Below are 24,159 nucleotides of genomic sequence, written 5' to 3' on the forward strand. Positions count from 1 at the left end.
TAATATAATATAATATAATATAATATAATATAATATAATATAATATAATATAATATAATATAATATAATATAATATAATGTATTATATTTATATTTATGTATTTCTTTGTGGCTTTCGCCTTTATTTAATATTTTTTATAGAGGAATAGACAGTAGGCTGGGGGGGTGACATGCAGTGAAGGCCGTCGGGATCGGGAGTCGAACCCGCGGCACACTGCCAGACTGAGCTTCGGGTACAATGCAGCCTCTGGTGAATAAGTACTTTATTTCCTTAAAATTGAATGATTTCTTATTTGTGGACAATGCAGCCTATGGTGACATAAGCCAAAATAAAAATATAAGACTAAACCTGTTTTGTCCTCCAGTTGTTTGAGAGGCTTGCTAACAGTCTCCAGCTGCCTGGCCAGGTCTGCTTTGAGGTAGTCCTCTGTCACCATCGCTGTGAGCTCCACACAGAGGGCTTCGGCCTGCTTCAGCGTCTTCCTCTCCTCTCTCAGCTGAGCCGAGACGTTCTGAACGTGCTCAAGCTGCTTCTTCACGGTGTCCGGCTGGCCGTTGAGCTGCATCTCCAGCTGAGCAGAGCTCTGAGCGAGAGTTCTCAGGAGCTCCAGGAACGCTGCAGTCTTCTCCCCGGCCCGGTCGATGAGGCTAGCGCGTTGGTCCAGCTGTCCCGTCAGGCCTTGCCACTTCTGGGTGACAGCGGTCAGCCGTGCCCTCACCGACTCCCTGCCGGACAGGTCCTGCTCCTCCTGCGAGGAGCTTAAGATCGTAGAGGCGGCTTCTTCAAACTGTTCATATTGAGGCTTACGGCTCGTGAATTCATTCTGGAGGATCTGAAAGGGAAGGAATGGGTCAATGTGAGCTTTGATACTGTAGTGTGAAAGCGTGAAAGTGTCCGACCGTTGTTTCCGCATGTCGGTCCGTTGGTGTGTTTATTAATTTACCACTACACTTGTATGTCCTCATTTTGATGTTTCAAATGTCAGCTCTTCATTATAATTAAATGTATTTGTTTATTTGAATCAGGGACTAAACGTGTATGCAATACAGCCATCTCAATGTGTTGTCGTTACCTGGACCTGCTGTTTCTGCATCTTCAGCATGTTGGGGTCCATAGACAGTGGTCCAAGGACACTCATCATCAACTCTTTCTCTGAGAGCCACTGGCGAAGCTGTGGCTCTGTGGTTTGGAACAGGTCCAGGTTCCTGTTGGAGCGCTCCAGGTGAAGCTTCCTCTCCTCCACTGAGCTGCTGACGTCAGCCCAAGCAGCATCTGACCAGAAGGGCAGGACAATCACACCGACCGGCATGGATTAGTCAGCACAACAGCACCCCTAGATCCACAGCGCCATCTTTTTCTTAATAACCTCCCACTAATTGGGACCGGGGAACATGGCTGTGGATGTGGCGAGTTTATTATTTGTACAGGAGGGGTTAGGTTTTGAGATATCCCGACACATTCATGAGACTTTCTTGTTTTTCTGAGTAAAATGCAGCCAGCTCTATATCAGTCCATATACAAAGTTTCTGTTTAGCAATTGTATTATAATATTAATAATTATTATTATTTTTTTTTTTTACAATTTCTGAAAACAATTACAGATGTGAATCAAACTCACAGTATGTCAGTATCTCTTGACCACCTCGGGACAAACCCTTGGTGCTTACCCATCTGCGCCAGCATCTGCTTCCATTGCTCTGCCTCAGGGGCGTTCGGGTACTTCTCGATCAAGTGGAGGAGCTTCTCTCTCAGCTTCTGGAAATCTTCTCGCTTTTGCTTCATCTCATCTTCAAAGGCCTGAGAGAATCGCACACGGATATTGATATTTTTACGGAATGTGAGGATAAAAAATGAGAGTAGAAAAGTGTGGACGCCAAAAGTGATTGGCCGGAATGTGATCATGTATGATGATGTATGATGATAAGAGTGTGATTTTTAACATGTGATTTTTAACTCAAATCTTTGCTTCTGGGGGGGGGGGGGGGGGGGTGTACAAAATGTTCTGATGTAGCAACATACGTTTCTCAGAAAACTAACGATTTAGAAGACATTTGTAGAATCGGCCTCAGGTCATAATGAGTTAAATCAAGTGTTCTGTACTGCACCTGCTGTTGCTCAAGCTGCATTTTCATCGAATCTTTCTCCGTGGCGGAGCATTTCCTGGACGCTGTGGTCTTTTTCGAGTCCGTCAGCCACGTCATCATGGACTCTGTCTCCCTTCGGGTGTCTCTCACCTCCTCCAGAAGACCACTCAGCTCTGCGGTCTGACTTTGCAGCAAATCTCCGAGGGTCTTGTAGCCCTCGTTGACGAACGACATGTTCTGCTGAATTACCATCAGCTCTGCGGACGCCAGAGAGGTTGCCATCAACTTAACTCCCTAGGAGGCCATTCTGCCTCGTACAATATAACTGCAGCATCGGGTTAATAAGATTGTGCTAGCAGTACAGTAGAACCAGTAGTAATACTGCAGCTTCATCGAATATTTCAGGAAAGCTGCTGTTATTGAAGAATAATGCCTGGCACAGACTTGAACCACTTAAACCCTATACACCGAATAGGTGATCCACAAGATCACAATGTGTTCCAATGCGCTACAATGCGACGTGTTGTGAGTGTGTAGATTGATTCGCTATTTTCATTTCATAATATTTATAACGAAAATAATATATAAGAATAGCGATGCCAGGTTGAAAGTGGTTACTGTAAGACCAGAGAGAATGTGTTATTAATGTGTTACAATAATACTGTACAGTGATTACCTTTATTGGTTAGGTAGGCATGGCTCCCAGGACCGTCACCATTAGTAATAGCTGATACAAAGAAATAAGATGAGGCTTAAGAGAAGCACAAGCAGACTGCCTGATGTAAGATCTCCGTACGACCTGTGTTGGTTAGTGGTTTATACTAATATACAGTAATAACAAATCCCCCCAAATGTCATGCACTATACCCATATACTGCACTCTACACACGGTGGCACCACTCCTTCCCCATTCCTTTGAAAGATTCAAGAATAGAAGTACAGTAAGTGTGTTTTTAAATGTACCTGACTTGTGTGACGTCTTTGTCTTGGCAGGGGAGGTGAGAACACGCATGAGGCTGCAGAGAGCTGACCCTTTAGACCTGAGGTCCTGGACAGCAGGTCCTTTGGACGTCCATTCCTCTAACAAGCCCTGTGCAAAGAGTCATCAATAATAGAAAATACATACAGTATAATAGATTAGAAAGACGACCGTACTGGTATTTCTATCACTTATGAATGTGAACTATGGTAACTGTGTTGGTAAATTTAAACACAGGCATACTGTAACATTTTAAACTAAGTTCTCCTTTTATGTACATTATATTGGGCTTTGATGTTGACCTATTCACTTATGGTAAATTATCTGGATTCCTTTTTATCTTTTATGTGACGTCTCAGTTTTATCTAATCAAAGTGGTGTCTCTTCCTGGAAGTCATCATATATTAATTTAGTGTTCCACTTCCAGAAAGGCAGAAACCCTTTTAGATTTGTCTCTCGTTAGCTTGGCAGAGAAAGCAGCAGGGCTATGAGGGAGGACAGGGCAGTGATCTATCCAGCACACTCACACTCCACCCTTTACAAAACACAACCACCATTTCAAACTGTTGTGTTTTAAGTATATCACCGGTGGTTCGTGCCCCGGCGCTGCGCTGACTTACAGGACAATTAGTCTAAACACATTGTTCTGGAACGTCTCCAGAACAATGTTTTGACTTCCTCAATGTCGTGACTCACCGTGACTTTCTGCAGGTCCTTGGACAGACTGTGCTCACTGCTGCTTGGCTCAACCGCAGGTACTTTCTCTGTGGTTGCCTCCAGCCATTTGGTGAGGACTCCGGCCGCAGACCTGAACTCTCCCAGCTGGTCTTGACAGGAGGACACCTCCTCTTCCCTTTGGTAGAAGGGGGAGAAAAAGTATCATAAATGTATGCAAAGATCAAAGTACTCAGATCGGTACTTAAATGTATTGAAAAGATAAAGTCATCGTTAAAAGTGTAACTAGATATTAATCTAAAGCTAAAATTGGTAATGCAACAGAAGCTTACTTGTCTCTCACGGTGTCCTTGAAGGCATTGAACGTTTTGGAGAGGTCATCCATCTTGGCCTGAATGTGGGTATTGTTTCCATCAGGGCTCATGTTGGACAGCTCCTTGGACAACCTCTGCAGCATCTCCACATCGTTGGCATGTTCAGCCATCTCAGCTTTAGTATCCTATGATGACGTTATCAAAACAGTGATGAAGATCCAGCCAAGGACAATAACGTAAATTTGTGATCGTGAAGACAGCCACGGTACAATCAGCTGACATACCTGCATGCGCTGAGAGACTTCGTTGAATGTTTTCCCAGGTCCGTCTGTCTCATCCAATTCCTGTGAGCGCTTCAGGACAAACTGCTGGACCTTCTCTGTGGTCTTCTCAAAGTGCTCCACCTTTCCTTTCAGCTGCTCCAGCTGGTTCACCTTGTCTTTGTGTTTGGTACAGGCGTCAGAGAACCGCTGGGACAACGCTTCCATGTTGGAATGCAGCAGGGCAGCCGCAGACGGATCCGCGGTCTCCACAAACTTCTTTACCTTGGCTTTCATTGCCGATATGCTGCTCTGACGACTTGCAATGTCCTGATCCAATGCCTTCAAGAAAGAAGAAAAAGTACGATCAATTATTGAGTAGCCCAACTGTAGGAGATGTTTTGTTTAACTATACTGTACATGTGTTCCACGAATAAGTTTAGCTTGATTATATGAAAATGTGCCTAAAAGCTAAAAACAGCTACTTAGTTTATTAAGTCCCAGAATGTACAGGTACTGTACATTGTAATCTGATGGTATATTATTAGACAGTTCTTGAACTGGAGCAAGATACATACTGCTTCTTTGCTGAGGATGTCCCCTATGGCTGCCGAGTCCAGGGGGATTTGCCCTGTCTCTTTCACACTCTTCTCCACTCCCTCCATCCATCCCATCATTTCATCCAGGCCATCCTGAACACTCAGAGATCGCGTCAGGGTGATCTGCAGCTTCTCGTTCCGATCGCTCACAGACTTGGACAGGTTGTCGTACCGCTCCGCTATGTCGTCTACGGTGCATGGAAAACAATCGGGTTATGTTCAAAGACCAACCGTGAATTATAGCTGAAACACTATTATTTGGGCAAAACGCAAAGATTAATGTTTCAAACAAGGGGAATGAATTACTGTGTAATGGCTGTTTTGCTAAGACTATGGATTTGAAAAGGATTAACATCACGTTTTTGGTACACAGAAAGCTTTTTTGAGTGCCGGCCAAGAAGTCCATGATTAAGAAATCATAGTAGGCTACATTACATAAACATTCCAAAAGTGGTCCAATAAGACTATAGTGTCCTGTGGACAGCTGTAACCCTTTGTCAAAGCAATTCTCTTTAAAGTTTCTCTTTACAGATGCAATTTGTTCCGATTCAGGAAAGCTGCCATTTTTACCTAGCTTACAGTAACAACCTGGCAACTTTCAAGCTGCATAACTGTAATGCATACTTGGAAAATATATAATAGCTATTTCCGGCATGCGACACCGGGGCGCACCCAAATATGAATCAGGCTTAAAGCGACACGATAAAACCTTTATAACAAATAAACTGTAAATATGTAAATCTGTATAGCAGTAGAGTATGTTAATACAATATAAGTTATACAATTGGGGTGATTGTATATCGTCTCCCTATTCTTCTATTGCGATATTTAGATCGTGTCAAAGGTCATGTGACTCATGTCTCACCTAGACACTGGATCTGACATGACTTTTGACCTGATGGTCAAGATTCAATTTATCCTCTGAGCAAGCAGGCAGGCTACTAGCTCAGTGGTAAAATGTCAGCATTTGCTGAGGAAACCGGATCAACTCCAGGGTAGGAGAGGAAAGCTTTAATTGTGTCCTAGTTTACCAATTAGACACCAGACATTGAAAGTTCTGAAAGGTGCACAACAGAGTTCTAGGATGATGATACAGACTTTTCAAATTAGGATTCTAATCCTATTAATCCTTCCCAATTCATTTCAAAGCATTCAACAACACTTTCAATGCTTAAAATATCAAAGTCTGATTTATCATATCCCTGAAGTATTATTGTATAGTATCCGTAACTGCCATTAACTTTAGCAGTGCACTGTCAATAACACTTCACTGCATCAGGGCAGCTACTGTACTGTACTCTACCGACCTCTCTTACTCACCTACTGTTTCCTGGATCTCATCCGGATTGCTCAGCAGGTCTCCTTCAGATCCAATCAAAGATGTGGCCGTCTTGCGTAGCGTGTCCACAGCAGACTGATGCCCAGTAGTCTGACCTTGCAGGGCCTGGGGATCGGTTAAGTAAAGACATATCAGAGAATTAATTACGTTCCTCACTTGGGAGACGTCATGATATTGACTGGTGGGGGGAACTGGAAGTCCAAAACACATTACTGTTTGGGAAATGGAAAAAAGGAACCTATGTTCCAAAGGATTCAATGTAGTTATTACTTTCCATTGGTTAAATATTTATAAAACCTACCTACTGACAACCATATTTGGGTTATGTCTATGCAAATAGATGTAGTCATACTGTATACGATGCGTTATAAATATAATGTAATCTGGGAGGAACATTGAACAAAGTGAAAATTACAGTAAGGCAACAGGCACATAATTATTACAAAAGGTACATATAGGCTCAGTATTGAATATTCATTCAGCAGATACTCCTCTCAACTAACGCCTTCTTGAATATTTTAGCTTCCATAGAAAGTCTGGCATCTCTCTGGGATGATTTGTAACCAGTCTTCCTCTCTGGCGTCTCTTATCTCCACATATCCATGTTGTAAGTCTCTGCTTCTCCACAAGAAATGTTGGGGAACAGCATTGCGTTGCTAGCCAGTTATTTGGGGGGAGTGACACCATCATGCAACTAAGCATGAATTAGTGTTTAAACTCTTTCACTCCAAACTTGCAATCACATATGCCAGGCAGACAATTTCTTTCTGGCAAACAGGGCTTTTTAACGGCATAGGAAGTGTGTTTTTGCCTGTATACTGAACATAAGTGACAAGTAACCAGAGCTAAGCTGTTGCTTGGAGTTTGAACAAAGTGCTATAAATAGTTTTTAGAGCGAGTGGAAACACTGTATATGGTAAGGCAGGTCTGTTTTGCAATGACTTTAAAACTTAAATGAGTTTGAATAACTCTCACACCCTGGCTGTAACACTAAAATAAAACTCAATTTAGCAACCTTATCATCAGCACAATGCATATTTTTACTAGACAGTTCAACATTTGATCCTGTGTAACGGGTCCCCTATGCAAAGTCATCTCTTGTGAATGATATGATGATGTATAAGTAGTAGCCTTGCCGAGCCATGAGGCCCATAGGGCAGGAGCCTATCTCCTGTTTCTGTAGCGTGAGCCAGCTTGATGTACAAGTACACCCCCTGGACATGACGCTAGTATGTCGCAGGGACTTACCCCATATCCAACCCTTGATGCTGAGTGTCAAGCAGGGAGGCACTGGGTCCCATTTTTAGAGTCTTTGGTATGACCCGGCCGGGGATCGAACCCCGACCTCCCAGTCTCAGGGCGGACACTCTAACCACAAGGCCACTGAGCTGATGATGCATAGCTGACCAAAAGGTTTAGCTGAATACTACAACTGTGGTTGTGTGGTGTTTGTTACATGCCTTGGTTTCCTCCAACTGTTTCTGCAGTGTTTGTGGGTCAGCAGCGATGGCCTCTGACTGCTGCCTCCTGGCCTCCTCCTCGGAGCCGTTGAGCCACTTCAGAAGACCGGCGGATGACTCGTCGTATTTCTTGTACTTGTCGACCACATCTTTGAGGTTGCTTCCAAGCTGGTTGCACTGCACACACATTCATGTTAATGACACATGGCTCAGAAAGGCACATATTAAAACCCAAACTCATTCAAAAACAGGTCCAACTGTCTAAAGCATAAATATAGATATTAAATAAACAAATACATTTTATTTGTTAAGACTGTCGAGGTCTCTGAAATTGTCATTTTACACATTGCAGTTCATCGCAATTTAAGGATAAATACTGCCCTCATGTGGCAAAAGTAATGTACTTGACTCAGTCTAAATTATTCTAGAATCCATACCTGGGAATGCAGAGATTTGTAGCGTCCAGCCGCAGAGTCCAGTTGATCTTTGACAGAGGCACATGCTCCAGAAGTGTCTATCTGCAGCTGACCACGGTCAGCAGCACCTGCTTCGCTGCAGACTTTAGCTACGTCCAGAACCTTCTGCCCCGATATGGTGATGAAGCGGAGGTCCCCTTTGTGAGCGATCACGTCCTCTGAGAAACTCCTCTGCCGATCCAGTTTGTCGCTGAGGATGTTGAGGCAGGCCGCCGGCGCCCCCATCTCCTTCATCTCCGCCTCGGCCTGGCCCAGCCACACCTCAAACTCCTCACAGTCGCCCTGGAACTTCTTCATCTCCTCCTGGACACTCTGCATCTGCGGTGGTGATTTTGACAGCAAGTTGTGATTTAGTTCTAGTCGTAGTCTTTTGAATAAAATGTCAGTTAGTTTTTGTCATATTTTAGTCATCTGAAATGTTTTAGTGTTAGTGTCTAGTTTTAGCCGACTAAATATCATGATATTTTAGTTGGCTACATGCCACATGCATGTAGATCTGCTATTTCTAGAGCGCAACCAAACATATTTTGTTCTACTGGATCTCTTCTCACTGGCTAACATTTCAGTCTAGTTTTTATTTTTTGACGAAATTGTTGATAAATTGAATAGTTTTAGTCATCATAGCTTAAGTTAAATTGATTTAGTTTCCATCAGCGAAAAAAGGCAGTCGACAGACATTTTTCGCCATAGTTTTCATCGACGAAATCGACACTGTGTAGTGCATTGGTTCTCAAAGTGGGGTCCGGGTACTTGAGCTAAATTAGTTAGGAACCAAATGGACCCTTATGGGTTTGTAACTCTGAGTGTGTACAAATGGAACCAAATGGACCCGCTAATTTGTACACTCTCAGAGTTAAATTAACAGTGATTTTACAATATAAATTGCCATAAAAAATGCCATTAAATGGGGGTTTGGGGCCTAATGCATGTCAAACTGGGGGTCCTTGAAATTAAAATGGTTCAGAATCACTGCTAGAGCCAGAAAAAAGTTTCTCTTATGGGGTCCCTGGCACATCTTTTCAAATGGGTATACGCAGGGCTAATAAGTGTCATTGACATGAAAAGGTTTGAGAACCACTGGTGTAGTGCACCTGCTTCATCTGCTGCTCGGCGTGTGTCAGAGAGGTGTCGTAGCGCCCGCGGAGCTCCTGGACGTCCCTCTGCAGCTTGTCCTTCTCCTCCGGGGACAGCACCTGGGCCTGCTTGTCCAGCAGAGCCTGAGCCGACTGGGTGGCCATGATGAGATCCTGCTGCTGAGACAGGATCTCCCGATGACGAGCCTGCAGGAAGAATTAACGACAACGAGGCTTTCGGGTCACACCAGCTGGAAGAGCTTCATAAAATGACCTATGCTCGCCAAAGAGAGTCAAGTTTCTGGTCACAGGAAAACTAAAAGCATTGGAATGTTCAATAAAATGTACTGTACAAAGTTTTAACCCGTTTAGACCTGTTGTAACCTGTACGTTGTTACCTTTCAATACTACCTCTGTGTCTTATTAGATGTTACTATACATGTAGCAACATCATTATTATTATTTACTTTTGTTAATAAGAATATGAAGGTTTTCAGAAAACTTGGGTTAGGTTTTAGAAGGAATTTTTAGAATCGGCCTCGGGTCTAAATGGGCTAAAGTAGGGCTCATAATGCAAAGTTTTTAATGTATTTTTTTGTGGCTTTCGCCTTTATTTTATATATTTTATGGAGGGACAGACAGTAGGCTGACAGGAAATGGGGAGAGAGATGGGGTGAGAGATGGGGGGGAAGACATGCAGTAAAGGCCGTCGGGATCGGGAGTCGAACCCGCGGCACACTGCCAGACTGGATTACCAGCCAAGGTGCCAGGACCACTGAACCATGGCCCAGGCCCATAATGCAAAGTTAATTGAGAAATCATAAGCAAGAGAAATGCATTAATTGCTAAATCCGGTGGCTTTCTTTGTTCCATATTTGGTTTTGATACAGGAAACTAGTTGTTTTGTTTGTAGTATGCAGCACGGAAGTAGAGTAGAGTAAAGTCGCTGCTTCTTCGCCTGGAAAGGAGCCAGCATAGGTGGTTCGGGCATCTGGTTAGGATGCCTCTCGAGCGTCGATGCACGTCCCACTGGGAGGAGACCCCGGGGCAGACCAAGGATGAGATGGAAGGATTACATCGACTCACTGGCCTTGGGAACGCCTCGGGATCCCCCAGGAGGAAGTTACTAATGTTGCTCTGGAGGGGGAAGTCTGGAGCTGTTGCCCCCGCGACCCGACTACGGATAAGCGGTTGAAGATGTATGGATGGATGGATGCAGCACGGAAGAACAGCAATAGACATCTAGGGCCCTAAAGTTCTTTGACTTTTTTTTTTACCATTTTGAAATGGCTATTTGGAATATTAATAATGTTTTTCAAAATAGTAAAAGAAAAAAAGGTTTAGGGACAAGGGGGAAAATAGGGCCCCTGCTATTGGACAATTGGATAAACATTCATGACTATTCTGAGACAGCCCTGTGAGAAACGTTTACTGTATACTGTATTGTGTAAACTGTACCTTGACCATGTCATGCTGCTTGTCAAGATCCAGAGATGAGGTGTTGTTCCCACTCGTCTGCCTCGCGGAGTCATTCTCAACGGTCTGGAGTGTGTTTCCATTGGTGTTGTCGTCCTCTCTTATCAGCCCCTTGGCTGACGTCTCCAGAGGAACGTTCCCATTGTTTTTGCTTTTCTCAAGGTCTTCTTCTTGTTGATTTCCAATGTTGGATATCCAGCCCAGGAGACCTTCAATTTTGTTCTTACTTTCTTCAAGCTGTTCAACAGCTGCAGCCTAATAGAAAGAAACCATAGTATAGTTCCAAACCAAAGATTAATGTCTTGTACAGATGCTAGTGTATTTAATAGCTAAATATATGCTAATTGTACACCATTATGTGCGATTTACATTGATATTTGCCTGTGCATAAAGAGGCAAAGTGAGTTTAACGTCATTTAATGCAATCAGATATCTGTTTGGATGCATGGGCTGTCAAGGCCAGAAAGTAGTTTTTTGCTACTCAGTTAGTAGGCGTTCCTGCATAACTTTTAGGTATGATGATGATGTCACGCGCATACCCTCTAATAACATTTCAGTTGTTTGTTGATTTATGTTACTGTTGTAACTAAAGAAACCAAAATGATGAACTCATGGTCATGGAGTAATGCAGCCCACTAACCTTCTCACTTTCCTGCTTGATAGCTGTGGTAACAACCTTCTCCAGGTCTTTTCTGGACTCCTCGGCTCGTTGGTTGATGAGCTTGGCTTTGGTCTTGGCCTCCTCCAGCTTGCTCTCTATGACAGCGCTCTGTTCTGGCATCAGTTTTCCCCGGTTCTCCTCCAGGAACTTTGCCGTGCCGGTGATGACCTCCTTCAAAGCGCTGGCATTTGTCAGCACGTCTTTCTGTAGGGCCTTGAGAACAGACAGACATGAAGTGTGATTAAGCACTTACTGTAGTAATCTATCTTTGGCAAAAATAGCCGATCTACAAGCTTTGTGTCGCAACACAACGCGCTGTGGGCTTGTAGATTGGCTATTTTCACCACTGTTTTCCCCAGAATAGGGACGCTAAGGTTCAAGGGGTTAATGTTACAGTCATGGAATAATAAGGCAAACAAAAAGGAGAAGGGCGCACAGCCGCACACCAGTATTGATGAGGTACTGCTGCTGACCTTTTGGGGCAGCGGTGGCCTAAGGGTTAGAGGAGTGCCCTTGTTGCCGAAAGGTTGCCGGTTTGATTCCCCAGACGGGGAATCGAATGGGAAAAATCTGGGTGGGGAAGTGATTGTCATCACTCACCCAACACCGCTGAAGTGCCCTTGAGCAAGGCAGGCACTGACCCCCAACTGCTCCCCCTGGAGCTGCTTAGTGGCCAACAGTATAAGACTGTGGTTGTACTGGTCAGCTCCCAGGTTTTAATGTGTGTGTCTGTGTGTTTCTATGTGCAGGGCGTTGCTGAAAATGAGCACTTGTGCTCAGCTACTACCCTGGGTAAATAAAGGATTAAAAAAAAAAAAAAAAGAAAACCTTGGTAAATAAGTCTAAAAGTGAAGAAAAGGCTGCACACTCATAGCCATGAATGATGCAGGATAATCCTGAATGAAGAAGACCTTTCCAGGTCGTTGGTATTCATTTAATAAAGTTATCCTGCATCGTGGCCATGAGTGTGCAGCCTTTTCTTCACTTACAGTCATGGAACAAATCACTTGGAAACCTATACACTGGATTTACGTAGATGTGTATTCACTGAAAAAGTGCATTGTACTGTACATCGAGTATCAAAGCAAATCTTAGTGTACAAGCTACCTGGTGCTCTTGCTGATATTGCTGCAGGTCGCTAACGGTTTCTGTATTGTCTCCCTGCTGCCGATGACCAATGAGACGGTTCTCTGTCAGGGTAAGATTCTCACAGAGCTCTCCCAGCTTGTCGGAAAACTCCTTGTGTTTCTCCAGCACACACTGTGCAAGGAAAAAATTGCAATTCATCTTGTGCAAAAACGCTTAAACGAGACATTAACAATAACATTCACAAGCATACAGATGAAACAAAACTCCCATCCTAGAACAGAATTCAGTTTCACATACTGTACAGTGTTATTCACATGATTGTACAACTAAATCAGAAGGATTAATTAATCGTAATTGTGCAAATGAGTACTGTATATCTAGCACGAATGGACATGAACACATAACAAAAATGGAGGTGGTATTTTCTCATGTTCATTGGCGTAACGTGAATTCTGTCCTCAAATGGATGGATTTGCCTTTAAACACCTAACACAGTAGATTTAGTATGCTGTAAACATGCCAGCCATTCACCACACAGGGTTCATGGTAGGGTCTTAACAAAGGTTCATTTGACATGTGTTAGTGTCCATGTTGTGGGCGAAAGCATTCCAACACAGCAGGTGCATTTTGTCCGTTGTTAATTTAGCTGATTGATGTCTTGAGGCCTGTAGAACACAACCAGTACTGTAAGTTAGTCTCTAGCTGTGATCAAGGACATAAAGGACATACAGTAAGCAGCAATTCTGACAATTCTCATAAACATTTACAGATACCAATTTAACGTCTAAAGTATGATTGCTCAGAAGAGAAGTAACTCAAACCAGATCAATGTTCAAATGACAGCAAATACTGGGGTAAAACACATGCAAAGTTTCCTATACAATCCAATTTCTGTTTACCCACTTGGCAACAAGTAAAACCAATTAAAAGAATCTTTCTAAAATCTGAGGTTGTGATAAATTAATAGCATACAAATTGATTCAAATAATGCAAGTCAAAGACATTCTGTATATTAGTGGTCACATAATCGAAACATTTAACAAAATCATTCTTTTACATCTGCCATGCATGGCATGCAACATAATGGCTTCTACAATCTACCACGCATTATGAACACATATTCATCACTCCAAATCTTCAAAATCAAAACCGATTTCCGTGCAGTTTCTTTCTTTAATCACAGAACCTCAAGGTCTTTTCAGACCATCATCCACATTGCAGACCTGCTGCTGGCTCTCTCTCTCCCTGCTCTCCAGCAGTCGTTCCAGGTTGTCTCGCTCGGCAGCCAGCCTCTCTGTCTGCTGTCTGAATGCCAGCTGGATGGTGCTCAGAGACTTGAGGAGGTGTCTGCTCTGAACTGGACTCAAGAACTGGGTGTGCTCAGATATAAAGTTCTGGATTTCAAACGCCATGTCCTCTAACTGGGGCCGTGCTGCCTTCAGTAGACTCCTCTCCATGTCCTGGAACAACAGGGTCAGCCAGCCCATCAAGCAGATATCAATTCAGTTGCGGAAAGTGGTCAAATGTTTTGTGGGTTCAGTGGGTTTGGATTGTGTTGCTGTCAGGCAGAAACCTTGAATCTCCATATATAAACTTTTTTGTTTGTTTGAAAATGTTTGAAAATGAATGCTCTACTTCGTAGGGGCAAATGTATTCGTGAAAATAGTAAAATAGCAGATCTACAAGCTTACATGTCACAAAGAGATTTGACGTTTGGAGATTTTCACTTTATAAATATATAAAGTGAAAGTGGTTAGAAAGTGGTTAGTTCTGTCTATTATAAATATTTAACCAATGAAAGTATTAACAAGTGGTACCGAACGTAAAAATTACAGTTGTGTGTGTATTCAGTTGGGCATCGATCCTTACACAATGAGTGTCATGTGGGGACATCCCACCCTCACTTGCGCACACATACACAGAGGGCACTGCAGACTCTTAGGCCCGATTTAGACTGCAGTCACATCAAGTCAAATCCGATTCAAATCAGATATTTTTTTCTCAAATCCGATCTTTTGGCGCGACCATTCACATTACCGTTTGCAAGTGACCATATCTGATCTGTGCATTCAGACTGATTTTAGCCTGTGTCGCACTGTTCCCTATTTCTCGAGCTTCCACCACTTTACTTTATTTTTTTTCCTTCTTTGTTTTATTGTTTCTTCTTTATATCTTTTTAAAAGTGTCTTATGTGTATGATTATGTCATCAATCGTCTTTTATGTAAGTCTGAGTCTGTTGTTCTCTGATATCTTGGAAAAACCTTAAAATAAATGATATAAAATGACAAACAAATGTCAAAAGTATTACTACATTGGATCCATTCGAACACAGGTTCTTTTTTCCATTGAACCATTAACTGAAAGTAACGGTTTTGGACAAACAAGGTTTCCACCCGACAGTGACGATTTGTAAGACAATACAAATACCTTGTTCTGCTGAAGGACATGCTTCAATGTGTCCACATTGTACGTGTTCATCAGTTCCAGCTCATGTGTCTCAGAGTTGTGATGGATGTAAGACGCCAGTTTATCAAGGTCAGCCACAAATGTTTGGTACGCAGACACCAGCTGGAACTAGAATCCCACGGAAAACAGTTGAACATTCTGCGCAGACGCATCACAAGAGGCCACAACTTAATTATGTCAATGGACAATAAACACTGACCTGTCCATTTTCGAACGCTTGCATCAAAGCCTGTGTCCTTTCTCTAGACATTTGGCAAATGTGAATAAACGCCGGCTTCAATTCTAGAAATGCTGAGGCCAAATCATGGTGTATTTGTGCGGGAACAAGCTCATTAACGGAGTTTAAGAGCTGTTCAGCTTTCTCCAGATCTATTGTTAAAACCCCAACGAGTCTAGACAGGTGAGACTCCAGTGCCTGGGAAAGAGAGTGCAGAACACAACTGTTAAAAGTACCAGTGCATACAGTAAAAAAATATAAAAAATGTTAATGCTACGGTGGTAATATACAGTACATTTCTGTAGAGTCTGTATACTTATTGTTTCATTGTACAGTTATTTTACTGTTTGACGGATGTGATGTTTTTAGCTTACTTATGATCCTTGATGACTATTTCTATGCATCTGATATATGTTCTTGCTTACTCTGGATTAAGAGTGTCTGCTAAATGGATGAATTGTAATTGTAAATTGAGTTCCATAATTTATTCCTCTGACCTGGGATTCCTCCATCTGTTTCTGCAACACGTCCATGTTGTTGCTCAAGGGACCCTGGGCTAAAAGGTCACTTCTGACATCATCTAAAACGTCCACGTGATCCTGTAGTCTCCCAACGCACTCTAAATACTCCTGGATGGAGTATGGCTGTAGGAAACAGAAAACTATTACAAAAGTGGGATGGATGTTATTTAGGATATGAGGAAAATGAAAATAAAAATAAAAATACCATGTCGTCCAAATCGTCTCCAGCATGGCAGCCATCTGAAGTGGTCTGAGCACACAGCTCCTGACTGATTGAAGTGGTCCGAGCACACAGCTCATGGCTGATTTTGACGTCAGCTTCCTCTTCTGTTGACCCCTCCATTGTCTCCTCCTCAGAGCTCTCTTCCATGATGCTCTCCAGGGCACGGTGTCTGTCTCCAAGACCACCCTGCCCAAGAACGCTGCTCAGGGTCTCCATCACACCCTGGAGCACCGACGGGTCTTGGCTTGATGAAACGCTCCGGAGAACTTGCAGCAGCTGGGACTGAATGCTTCCAATGTCACACTGCTGTGGGTCTTCGTGGATATTCACTTCCTGGTTCATACGATTTTGGTTTTCCGTTTCTTTTTGGTCTGAAATAAGGGTGTTGAGAGGAACTGGGCTACTGATATCCAAGGGTCCATGGGCTGTGTCGCTCTTGTCAAAACCGTCTCTCTCCGAGGACAGTGGAATGTTGGGAACCATAGTTACAACAGCTTTGACATGTTGCGTTTCCATGGATTGCATTTCATCAACATTAGCCTCGTTTTTGCAAATATTCGGCGGTTGTTCTAGGCCAGACCTTGCAGCATTATACGTCATTGATGGAGATGAATTGTCAGATGTAATGGGAAAATCTGATTGAACATGAGTCACTTCCTGGGGTTCCTCAACTAAAGCACACATATCTAATCCATGGTCTGTTTTCGCTATGTTTGCTGGATACCCTGCATCCATGTCTGTTGTTAAGGGTGAGTCTCTACCAACAACAACTGCATCATGTTTGCTATTACTTGCCTCTATTGTTTGTATGTCTGTGAAGACAGGAGTCTGGTCGTGACCACTGCCAACTGAGAAAATGTCCACCCGTTGCCCCTCTGGGGAAAGCTTACTGCCAACCACATGGCGTGAATCCACCTCATGTGCAGCATCATCGTTTGAATCTGACAGACAGTTATTAATCCCTACTAGCTCAGTAACACCAAAGGAATCAGGATTTACATTTTCTGCATCGTTGATATCATAGCTGCCATGGTTGATTGTGCCTGTTTGAATATTGGCTTCACTGGAAATAGTAGGCATTTGAGAGCACTGATTCAACTGCTGAAGATTTTGAGGGGATGTGGGTTCAGTTTCTAAACTGAAATCCCCTTCTGGTTGAAATGTTGTTCGATGAGGTAATGTCATTGCACTGCTAGATTCTGTGATCCTTTCCACAACGTCACTAGTAGATTCAGACGCGGAGATGATGCCATTTTCAAACAAATCCCTTGGTGATGAGTAATCTATTCTCTGCACTGGCTCATTGACTAAAGAGGACACGGCAGCATTTAGCACATTCTCTACTCTATTTTCTTCAGACATAACATCACTATAGGACGAGGATACGCCCGAGTCACTCTGAACAGGGCTAACTGTCTGATTCATGTTGTGATATCCAGCTCTGAATAAAACCTCTTCTAGTGGCAAGTCGCTTTCAGTATGGCTCTCTATCCGATTGGCTCCTTCAGTCACATCTGATAAGGTTGGATGAAAATCATTTTGGACGACATTTCTAGACAGACTAGACAGACTATTGGTTAACACCTGTGTGTCACTATCTTCCCTTAGCAAATGTGTTCTGTCATTTTGACAGGTAGTAAATTCTTGTGAGACCTTATTCAGTGAGATAGGTGAGGTCATTTGAGCTTGGGGAAGGCTATGACTAATGCACGAGGGAAGCAATGTATGGAGATAATTACTCATGTCTTCTGCATTTCCTCCTGGCCTAAAACCTAGAACTTCAATTCCACTCTCATGCTCCATTAGTCTGTCATCGCTGTGTACATCAGCGAGATCAAGCACTACTACAGCAACCCTGTCACACTGCCACTCTAGTACACTCTCCGCCTCGTTTCCCTTAATGAATCCCAGGCTATGGTCATCAGAGATGCATGGAGTGTCCCTGCCCTCGGGGTAAATGACGTCTCCGCAAATACGCTCCGAGTGAATTATCCTATCGGCCAATTCATCACTAATTAATCCAGACTGCAAAGCCTCACTGACGCTAACGTTACAACCAGACGTGGAGTCATATACACTAGCGCTTAGCAGGTTCTGCTGCTCCATAACATGCAGCGCAACATAAGGGGATATAGATCCACTCGATACAGTTTGTCTGAGGATAGACATCGTGCCCTCTTCCCCTGTAACATCTCTGTTTCTGTTCAGCTGCAATGCAAGCAGCTCCAGCACAGTTTTTCCATCGACGAGGCCCTTTTCGAGAGCCGCCTCCAGGTCGTAGCGTTTCCCAGAAGTGACGTCCAAAATGCCTCCTTCCTCCATCTGCTCTTTGAGAAGATGAATGGCGTAGCCTCGCTCGTCGTCGACCTCCCACACCTCCTCAGACATGAGAGGCATCGTGGTCCTGTTGTCGGTCTCCCTTGAGTCAGTGGACGATGAGTCAAGATTTACGTGTGTTGGTGATTGTTGGCAACACTTCATCGCCAGTGTCAGACTTTCGGAGTCATGTGCATTGGGGAGTAAATCAATGTTTGTGTCACTGGCTATATTTACAGTGAAACACTTTGGTAGAACAGTATTTAGACCTTCACTGGCAGTCACTCCAGCATCGATATCCAGCATAATTATTTCACATTTTTTAAAGTCTGTAGTGTTTGCGCTGCTTGTGCCATCTTGACAAAACTGTTTCACTGTAAAATTGGGCTTCATTACAGAGTCAACATCCATAGAGGATTTGTCAATGCAATCATTAACATCGAAGCCATTTCCAGCAACTAGACATTGTTCGAGATCAGTAAAGTTTGTGCTACTTGTGTTATTTTGAGACAATGTTTTCATTGTTGAATCAGGTTGTATGATGCTTGTAAAAGAGTCAATGGTCATTGCAGATTCCACAATGGCCTCTTCAATATCAAAGCCATTTCCAGCAATTGCATATTGTTCATCAGTAGAGTTTGTGCTATTTGGAAACAAAGAGTTGATGGTAGAATCAGGACGTATGATATTGCAAGCTGAGTCAACATATACCAAAGACTCTTCGGTATAATCAAGGTTCAACACCCTGATCTTGGCATCAGGTTTTTCATCAGAGGACACTCCATTCTCTGTATTATCATTGTGTGTGTTGTTACTCACAGAATCAACACCAACAAAAAGATATTCCTCAACAGAATCAATCATTTTCGATATTGACGATTCCTGATGGGTATCTTCAACATCAAAGTTGTCTCCAGTAATCACATTCTGCTCAAGATCAGCAGTGTTTGTGCTGCATGTGATATTATAGTCTGTAGAATCAGGCTGCACGGTGTTCAAAAAAGAGCCAACAACCATTGACGATGTCTCAATGGAATCTATCCTCTTAAACATAGAAGATTCCTCAGCAGAATTGTCATTTTCAAAACGACCAGAGATTGTGCTACTTGTGCTGTTTTGAACCAAACAGTTGGCTGTAGAATCAGGCTGTATGATGCTCCAAAATGAGTTGACATCAACTAAAGACTCAGTGTAATCGAGATTCAACACTCTGATATTGGTACAGAGTTTTTCATCAGAAGAATTCTCCAAGGGAACCAAATCATGAGATGGGAGTGATTGCTTATTTTTTAATAATTCATCCGTTTCTTCTTTTATGTGCAACGTAACAAGATTGTCTTCATCACTTTTAAAGTGAACTTCAAACTCAAGCTGTTTTAAAATACTACCGTCTGAAATGACTAAAGCAGCATTTTGCTCTCCGTTGTCTAAAGTCTCTGTATCTTCAATGAAAAGTTGTATCATTTTAGACGCATGGTTATCAAGTATCAACAGTCTTTGTCCTGTCTTTGGATCTATGTAACTATTGATCATGAGGTAGGAGATGAATAACTGTCTCTCTTCAGTGGGTGACGGGCTGTTCATATCCCCTGGACTATCTGTGGTATGATTACACCCAGACATTTTAAGTTCTCTAACCGTGAGCCAAGAGGAAAACTTTGAATGAAGCTGATCCACATCAGGAAACACATCAGGGAATTCTATCGTTTTCAATATCTCTACGGTATGACTGTCAATCAGACCCTTCTGAATAGCAGACGTGAAATCAACTACCTCCGAGTTGTCAGGTAGGTAAAATGCTGCTATCTTCTGTCGATTACTGAACAGTTTGCTGGCAAATTTCTCTGTGATGACTTCATGATGCACTGAGGTTGATTCATTGAGGATTTCCCCAGAGAGAGGCAACAACAGGCCAATGAACTCCCTCTGTTTTCCAAGCACTATTAGTGTGCTGCTACAGCTCAGCAAATCACACTGGACAGCTTCATCCACCATTAGCTTTTCTCCACCCTGAAGGTTCACAAGGCTGCAAAATGTACTCCCCTGACTACTGGAGTTAATCAAGTCCATCTTGGTCTCCTGACTTTCAAGAGCCTTCATGTAGACAGAACAGGGGATCAGGCCAAGCTGAAATGCTCTCTCCAAAGTCAGTTCATCTCCCGTATAGGACATTTTCAATTCATCACTGACCTGTTCCATGTCTATCACCTTAACGATCAAATGTTCAGAGGTGGCCGCTTCCCTAGCTGCTGCCAGAAGTGAGAAAGGCACAGAAGAGAAATGTGTACTTGGAATGCACTTGCTTGCATCATTTAGCTGGATCAATGTTGAATAATCGATAATATCTTGGTTGAGAGCATCATCCGAGCCCAGAGGGAGCAGCTGCTCGGAGGTTATAGTCTGGGTCTCAGGTAGAACGTCTCCAGGCATCTGATCAATCAGGCTGCATTGGACAGAAGACAAGGCTCCATCTCCAAGCTCATGAATGTCACCACTGCTTTCAAAACCCTATGGAAAATCATAATTTGATGCATCATTAAAATTGTTTTAACTGTGAATACAAAATGTGAAATTCAAATTCAACAGTATTCAAAAGCAAGGCAAAACTTGTACTCACCATCAGACAAGCATGTGTATGTTAACAGTTCATGTGTGCAAGAGCATGGCCGTGTCAAGGTTTTAACAGCGAGGTACAGTACATTAAAAGCCGACATGCTTCTGTGAACAAAATGTACAGCTTCTTGCAAAAAAGACGAAGACGAAGTTAGACACATCACATAAAGAATGTTCATACAGTACAACCTACTGTATATAGGTAGGTATACCGGCTGAGTGAACAGCAAGGAAGTTTGTTTTGGTGGTGACAATGACATAGACAAGCATGTTTACAGCATACACAGGCTCTTTTAAACTGTATTGGTCAAAAGGTCATTGTTTTTCTGTAGTTCAAAAATCCTGTGTTTCAGTGTTATAAAATGAGAGTGACACACAAGACAACTGTTCACACTGTGGAGGTAGAGAGGTACCAAGGTTAGTCATGCAACTGATATGCCACTTTCATCATTCCTACTATAAGTGACAAACACAATCCACTCTGTGTGAGCCCAGCCCAGTGTCCAACCTGTTCTGCGGACGGCATCTGATCTGCACAATGCTGGGAGAGATCACTGTAGGCCTGATTCAGTGCGTTCAGTTGCTCCTGGGCTTTCTGCCGTTCTTCTTCTGTCATCCTGCAATAAATGAGATAGAGCAGACAATTTTAGACTTCTAAGCAGCAACAACTTCGATACATTTTCCTATATATATCCAATTGTTCTATTGCGAGGACGTGACAGACATGACAGACACTTCCCAATGTGTTCAGTGTCTCACAAGTTTGCTCTCAACATTATCTTGAATTTGTTGTAGGACTAATATTCTATTAGTAGCCATGCAATTGAGCAGTCTAAAACACTGCTGAAGCTGTGTTAAAATGTTTACCTCAGTGGGGTAAAACTGGAACTGGGGATTCAAGTACACAGTTGTTTCTTACTTAGATTAACTTATTGATTTCTAATATGATGTATGTATGTATGGTCGCATTAACATGAATAAATGTGAAAACTAGAACCGTTACTTTTTGTTTATATAGCGGCTACTCTCTGTGATCGTGACAATGTCCTCCGTTTGTTTGTTTATGGCAAAATAGCGATTTTGACTATGAAGTAGAACTAATGGCCATGCAAGGCCGATGGTTGAACAGAGAATAGTGGAAATAGATGGAAATATGTATTGTATCGTAAATATTGTTTTATTGACCGAAGCTGATAACTGTCTACTGGGGGGAAAGAATGATGGTACAGCAGCTGTCTGCACGCCTCTGGCAGTGTCTGTAGTGGCGTCTCATTGAATACATTCAAAACAACTGACACACGCACACCGTATCATTTATCAAAACTATTAATTATCATTCAAAACAGCCGCTGGCTTCACAATCTGTGCTTTTACAGAGTAATGTATGATAGAAGGAGTATGACTATTCCAATGGTAATAGAGATCTTAGATAGGAATTAAGACAGATTCATAAGAAAACAAAAAGAGGTCCAAGGCACTCTGCTACAGTCAAATCAAGTAAAAAAAAAGCCTTTATTTAAGCGGCATGGCAAAGAGCATTAAAAATAACAACCTACGCGTTTCGGCTGTAAAAGCCTTCGTCAGGGTCCCGAGACAGATTCATACTTTGTCACATTAAAGTTAGGCATCATGCGACGGAGCATAAATTAGGCATGAAGGTGGTTGCACACCGGCCGCGTTTTTCGGAAAACCGATGGAGAAACGCCGCTGAAAATCCGAATTCGCATCCGATTCGCGCCCGGTGTTTGGAGACCTTTAGTGTTTGTAGAATAATTTAGTGCATTTGGTAGTGTTATACAATACTCTCCACTGTTTGTTTTCTTTGCATGGAGACTGTATACAGTATGTGGAGACTGAGTGCCAATCCAAAATAGTCCTCAAGAAACAGTCATAGATTAGGGTAATATAGTGTAGTGTTACAGGGGTGCCTGCTCATTACCAATGGAATTTGGTTTCTTTTTTGATTCAAAACAATAAGCTCCGTAGCAAACAAAGGCTTACAGCCTTCACACCTTGTGTTCAACTAAATAATCTACACCAGGGGTCTTAAACAGGGGATCGGAACCCCTAGGCGATCCTGACAGTTACTACAGGTGATAGCAACTTTTTTTTTTACATTAACCATATGAACGCTACAGTCCAAAATAGCAGATCTACAAGCACACAACGGCTCGCAAGTGTTGTGTGCTTGTAAATCTGCTTTTTTCGGCTTAGACGTTTGTTGTGGAGGGTAAAAAGAGCAGTACAGAGTGAAAGATCAAGTTTACTGTTTTATACAATATGTAATGGGGGTCCCTGCTTCATTGATTTCTCAGCTAAGGGGTCCTTGCCTGGAAAACATTGCAGACCCCTGATCTACACAAATCAGACTATAATAACCATCAACAAATGAACTGAAATGCCCAGCAACAGTGCTCCTTTAAAGATGATGACTTGACTCACTTGTCACTGTGTTTAGTCAGCATCATCTGTGTGGTCCTCAGTGCTTCTGCAATTTGTTCCTTCTTAGTGACCACCTCCTCCATTGAAACCTAGAATATCAATAAGTAAAGTTAATGTTGCAATATAGACAGACATCTTATATCGTCAGTACCTTTGTAATATCAAACTCTCTACCATGTCTGTATATGATTAATAACCTGAACGACATTTTAAAAAGCAAGCCGATAATGAACTACAATTATTACAATTCATTCATCAGATTTACTGTAATTGTTTGTGACCAAACGCAAGCTAATCAGGATAATTTCAAGGATTTCTGACCAAACGTAAGCTAATAAGGCTCAATTCAGGGATTTGTAAACAAAAATAAGGTAATCGGGACCATTTCAGGGATTAGTAAAAGAAAGTACTCATTAATCTTCTCTGGGATGTTAAATTATTGTGCCATGTGAACATTTGTTAAGCTCATGTCTCCGCTGGTTCCTGGTTAACTGGTGGTCACTCTCAAAACCTCTTCCACATGAACACCATAGTTATATTTTCTAAATGCGATAAAATGGTATAAAGACAATTGTGAAATGATTTTCATGAACTACTACAAAGCACTATATAATTATACTCTTTACACCAAATCACTTTGGCAGAAATAGCTGATCTACTGTATAAGCTCACACCGCGTTTTGTGATGGTGCATCAGAATGTGCAGCGACACTAGTGTTGTCATGCATTGCATATCATAGCTGTCTAGGACACATACATTTGAGCACTACCAGATCAGATTGGATAAAATTGGTACCCCGTCCTGAAAACGTATTTTCTGTTTAGTGTTTACTAAAGATTTGGAGATGCGGGGAGCCCCATGTTACTGGACAAG

The 24,159-nt window shown here is 42.5% G+C and overlaps 1 protein-coding gene across 18 annotated transcripts in view; it reads right to left on the reverse strand.

Moving 5' to 3' along the window:
• dst (dystonin) overlaps window positions 1–24,159 on the reverse strand; it is a 155,304-nt gene that overhangs the window by 48,071 nt on the left and 83,074 nt on the right. For 14 of the 18 annotated variants that reach the window (XM_079513097.1, XM_079513095.1, XM_079513086.1 and 11 more), the window contains 24 exons: window positions 23,286–23,374; window positions 21,352–21,460; window positions 15,897–20,738; window positions 15,668–15,814; window positions 15,153–15,368; window positions 14,915–15,061; window positions 13,710–13,946; window positions 12,505–12,657; window positions 11,377–11,610; window positions 10,719–10,991; window positions 9,279–9,467; window positions 8,149–8,505; window positions 7,712–7,888; window positions 6,233–6,356; window positions 4,892–5,100; window positions 4,338–4,655; window positions 4,072–4,238; window positions 3,761–3,917; window positions 3,049–3,175; window positions 2,762–2,812; window positions 2,107–2,342; window positions 1,669–1,798; window positions 1,074–1,273; window positions 350–833 (listed from right to left, as the gene is read on the reverse strand). In XM_079513097.1, the coding sequence (XP_079369223.1) occupies window positions 350–833; window positions 1,074–1,273; window positions 1,669–1,798; window positions 2,107–2,342; window positions 2,762–2,812; window positions 3,049–3,175; window positions 3,761–3,917; window positions 4,072–4,238; window positions 4,338–4,655; window positions 4,892–5,100; window positions 6,233–6,356; window positions 7,712–7,888; window positions 8,149–8,505; window positions 9,279–9,467; window positions 10,719–10,991; window positions 11,377–11,610; window positions 12,505–12,657; window positions 13,710–13,946; window positions 14,915–15,061; window positions 15,153–15,368; window positions 15,668–15,814; window positions 15,897–20,738; window positions 21,352–21,460; window positions 23,286–23,374 (9,373 nt within the window). The remainder of the gene's footprint in view (window positions 1–349; window positions 834–1,073; window positions 1,274–1,668; window positions 1,799–2,106; window positions 2,343–2,761; window positions 2,813–3,048; window positions 3,176–3,760; window positions 3,918–4,071; window positions 4,239–4,337; window positions 4,656–4,891; window positions 5,101–6,232; window positions 6,357–7,711; window positions 7,889–8,148; window positions 8,506–9,278; window positions 9,468–10,718; window positions 10,992–11,376; window positions 11,611–12,504; window positions 12,658–13,709; window positions 13,947–14,914; window positions 15,062–15,152; window positions 15,369–15,667; window positions 15,815–15,896; window positions 20,739–21,351; window positions 21,461–23,285; window positions 23,375–24,159) is intronic. The other 4 variants (XM_079513091.1, XM_079513092.1, XM_079513093.1 and 1 more) reach the window with 2 other exon arrangements.

Source organism: Electrona antarctica, assembly GCF_951216825.1.
Source record: "Electrona antarctica genome assembly, chromosome: 10".
NCBI lineage: Eukaryota > Metazoa > Chordata > Actinopteri > Myctophiformes > Myctophidae > Electrona > Electrona antarctica.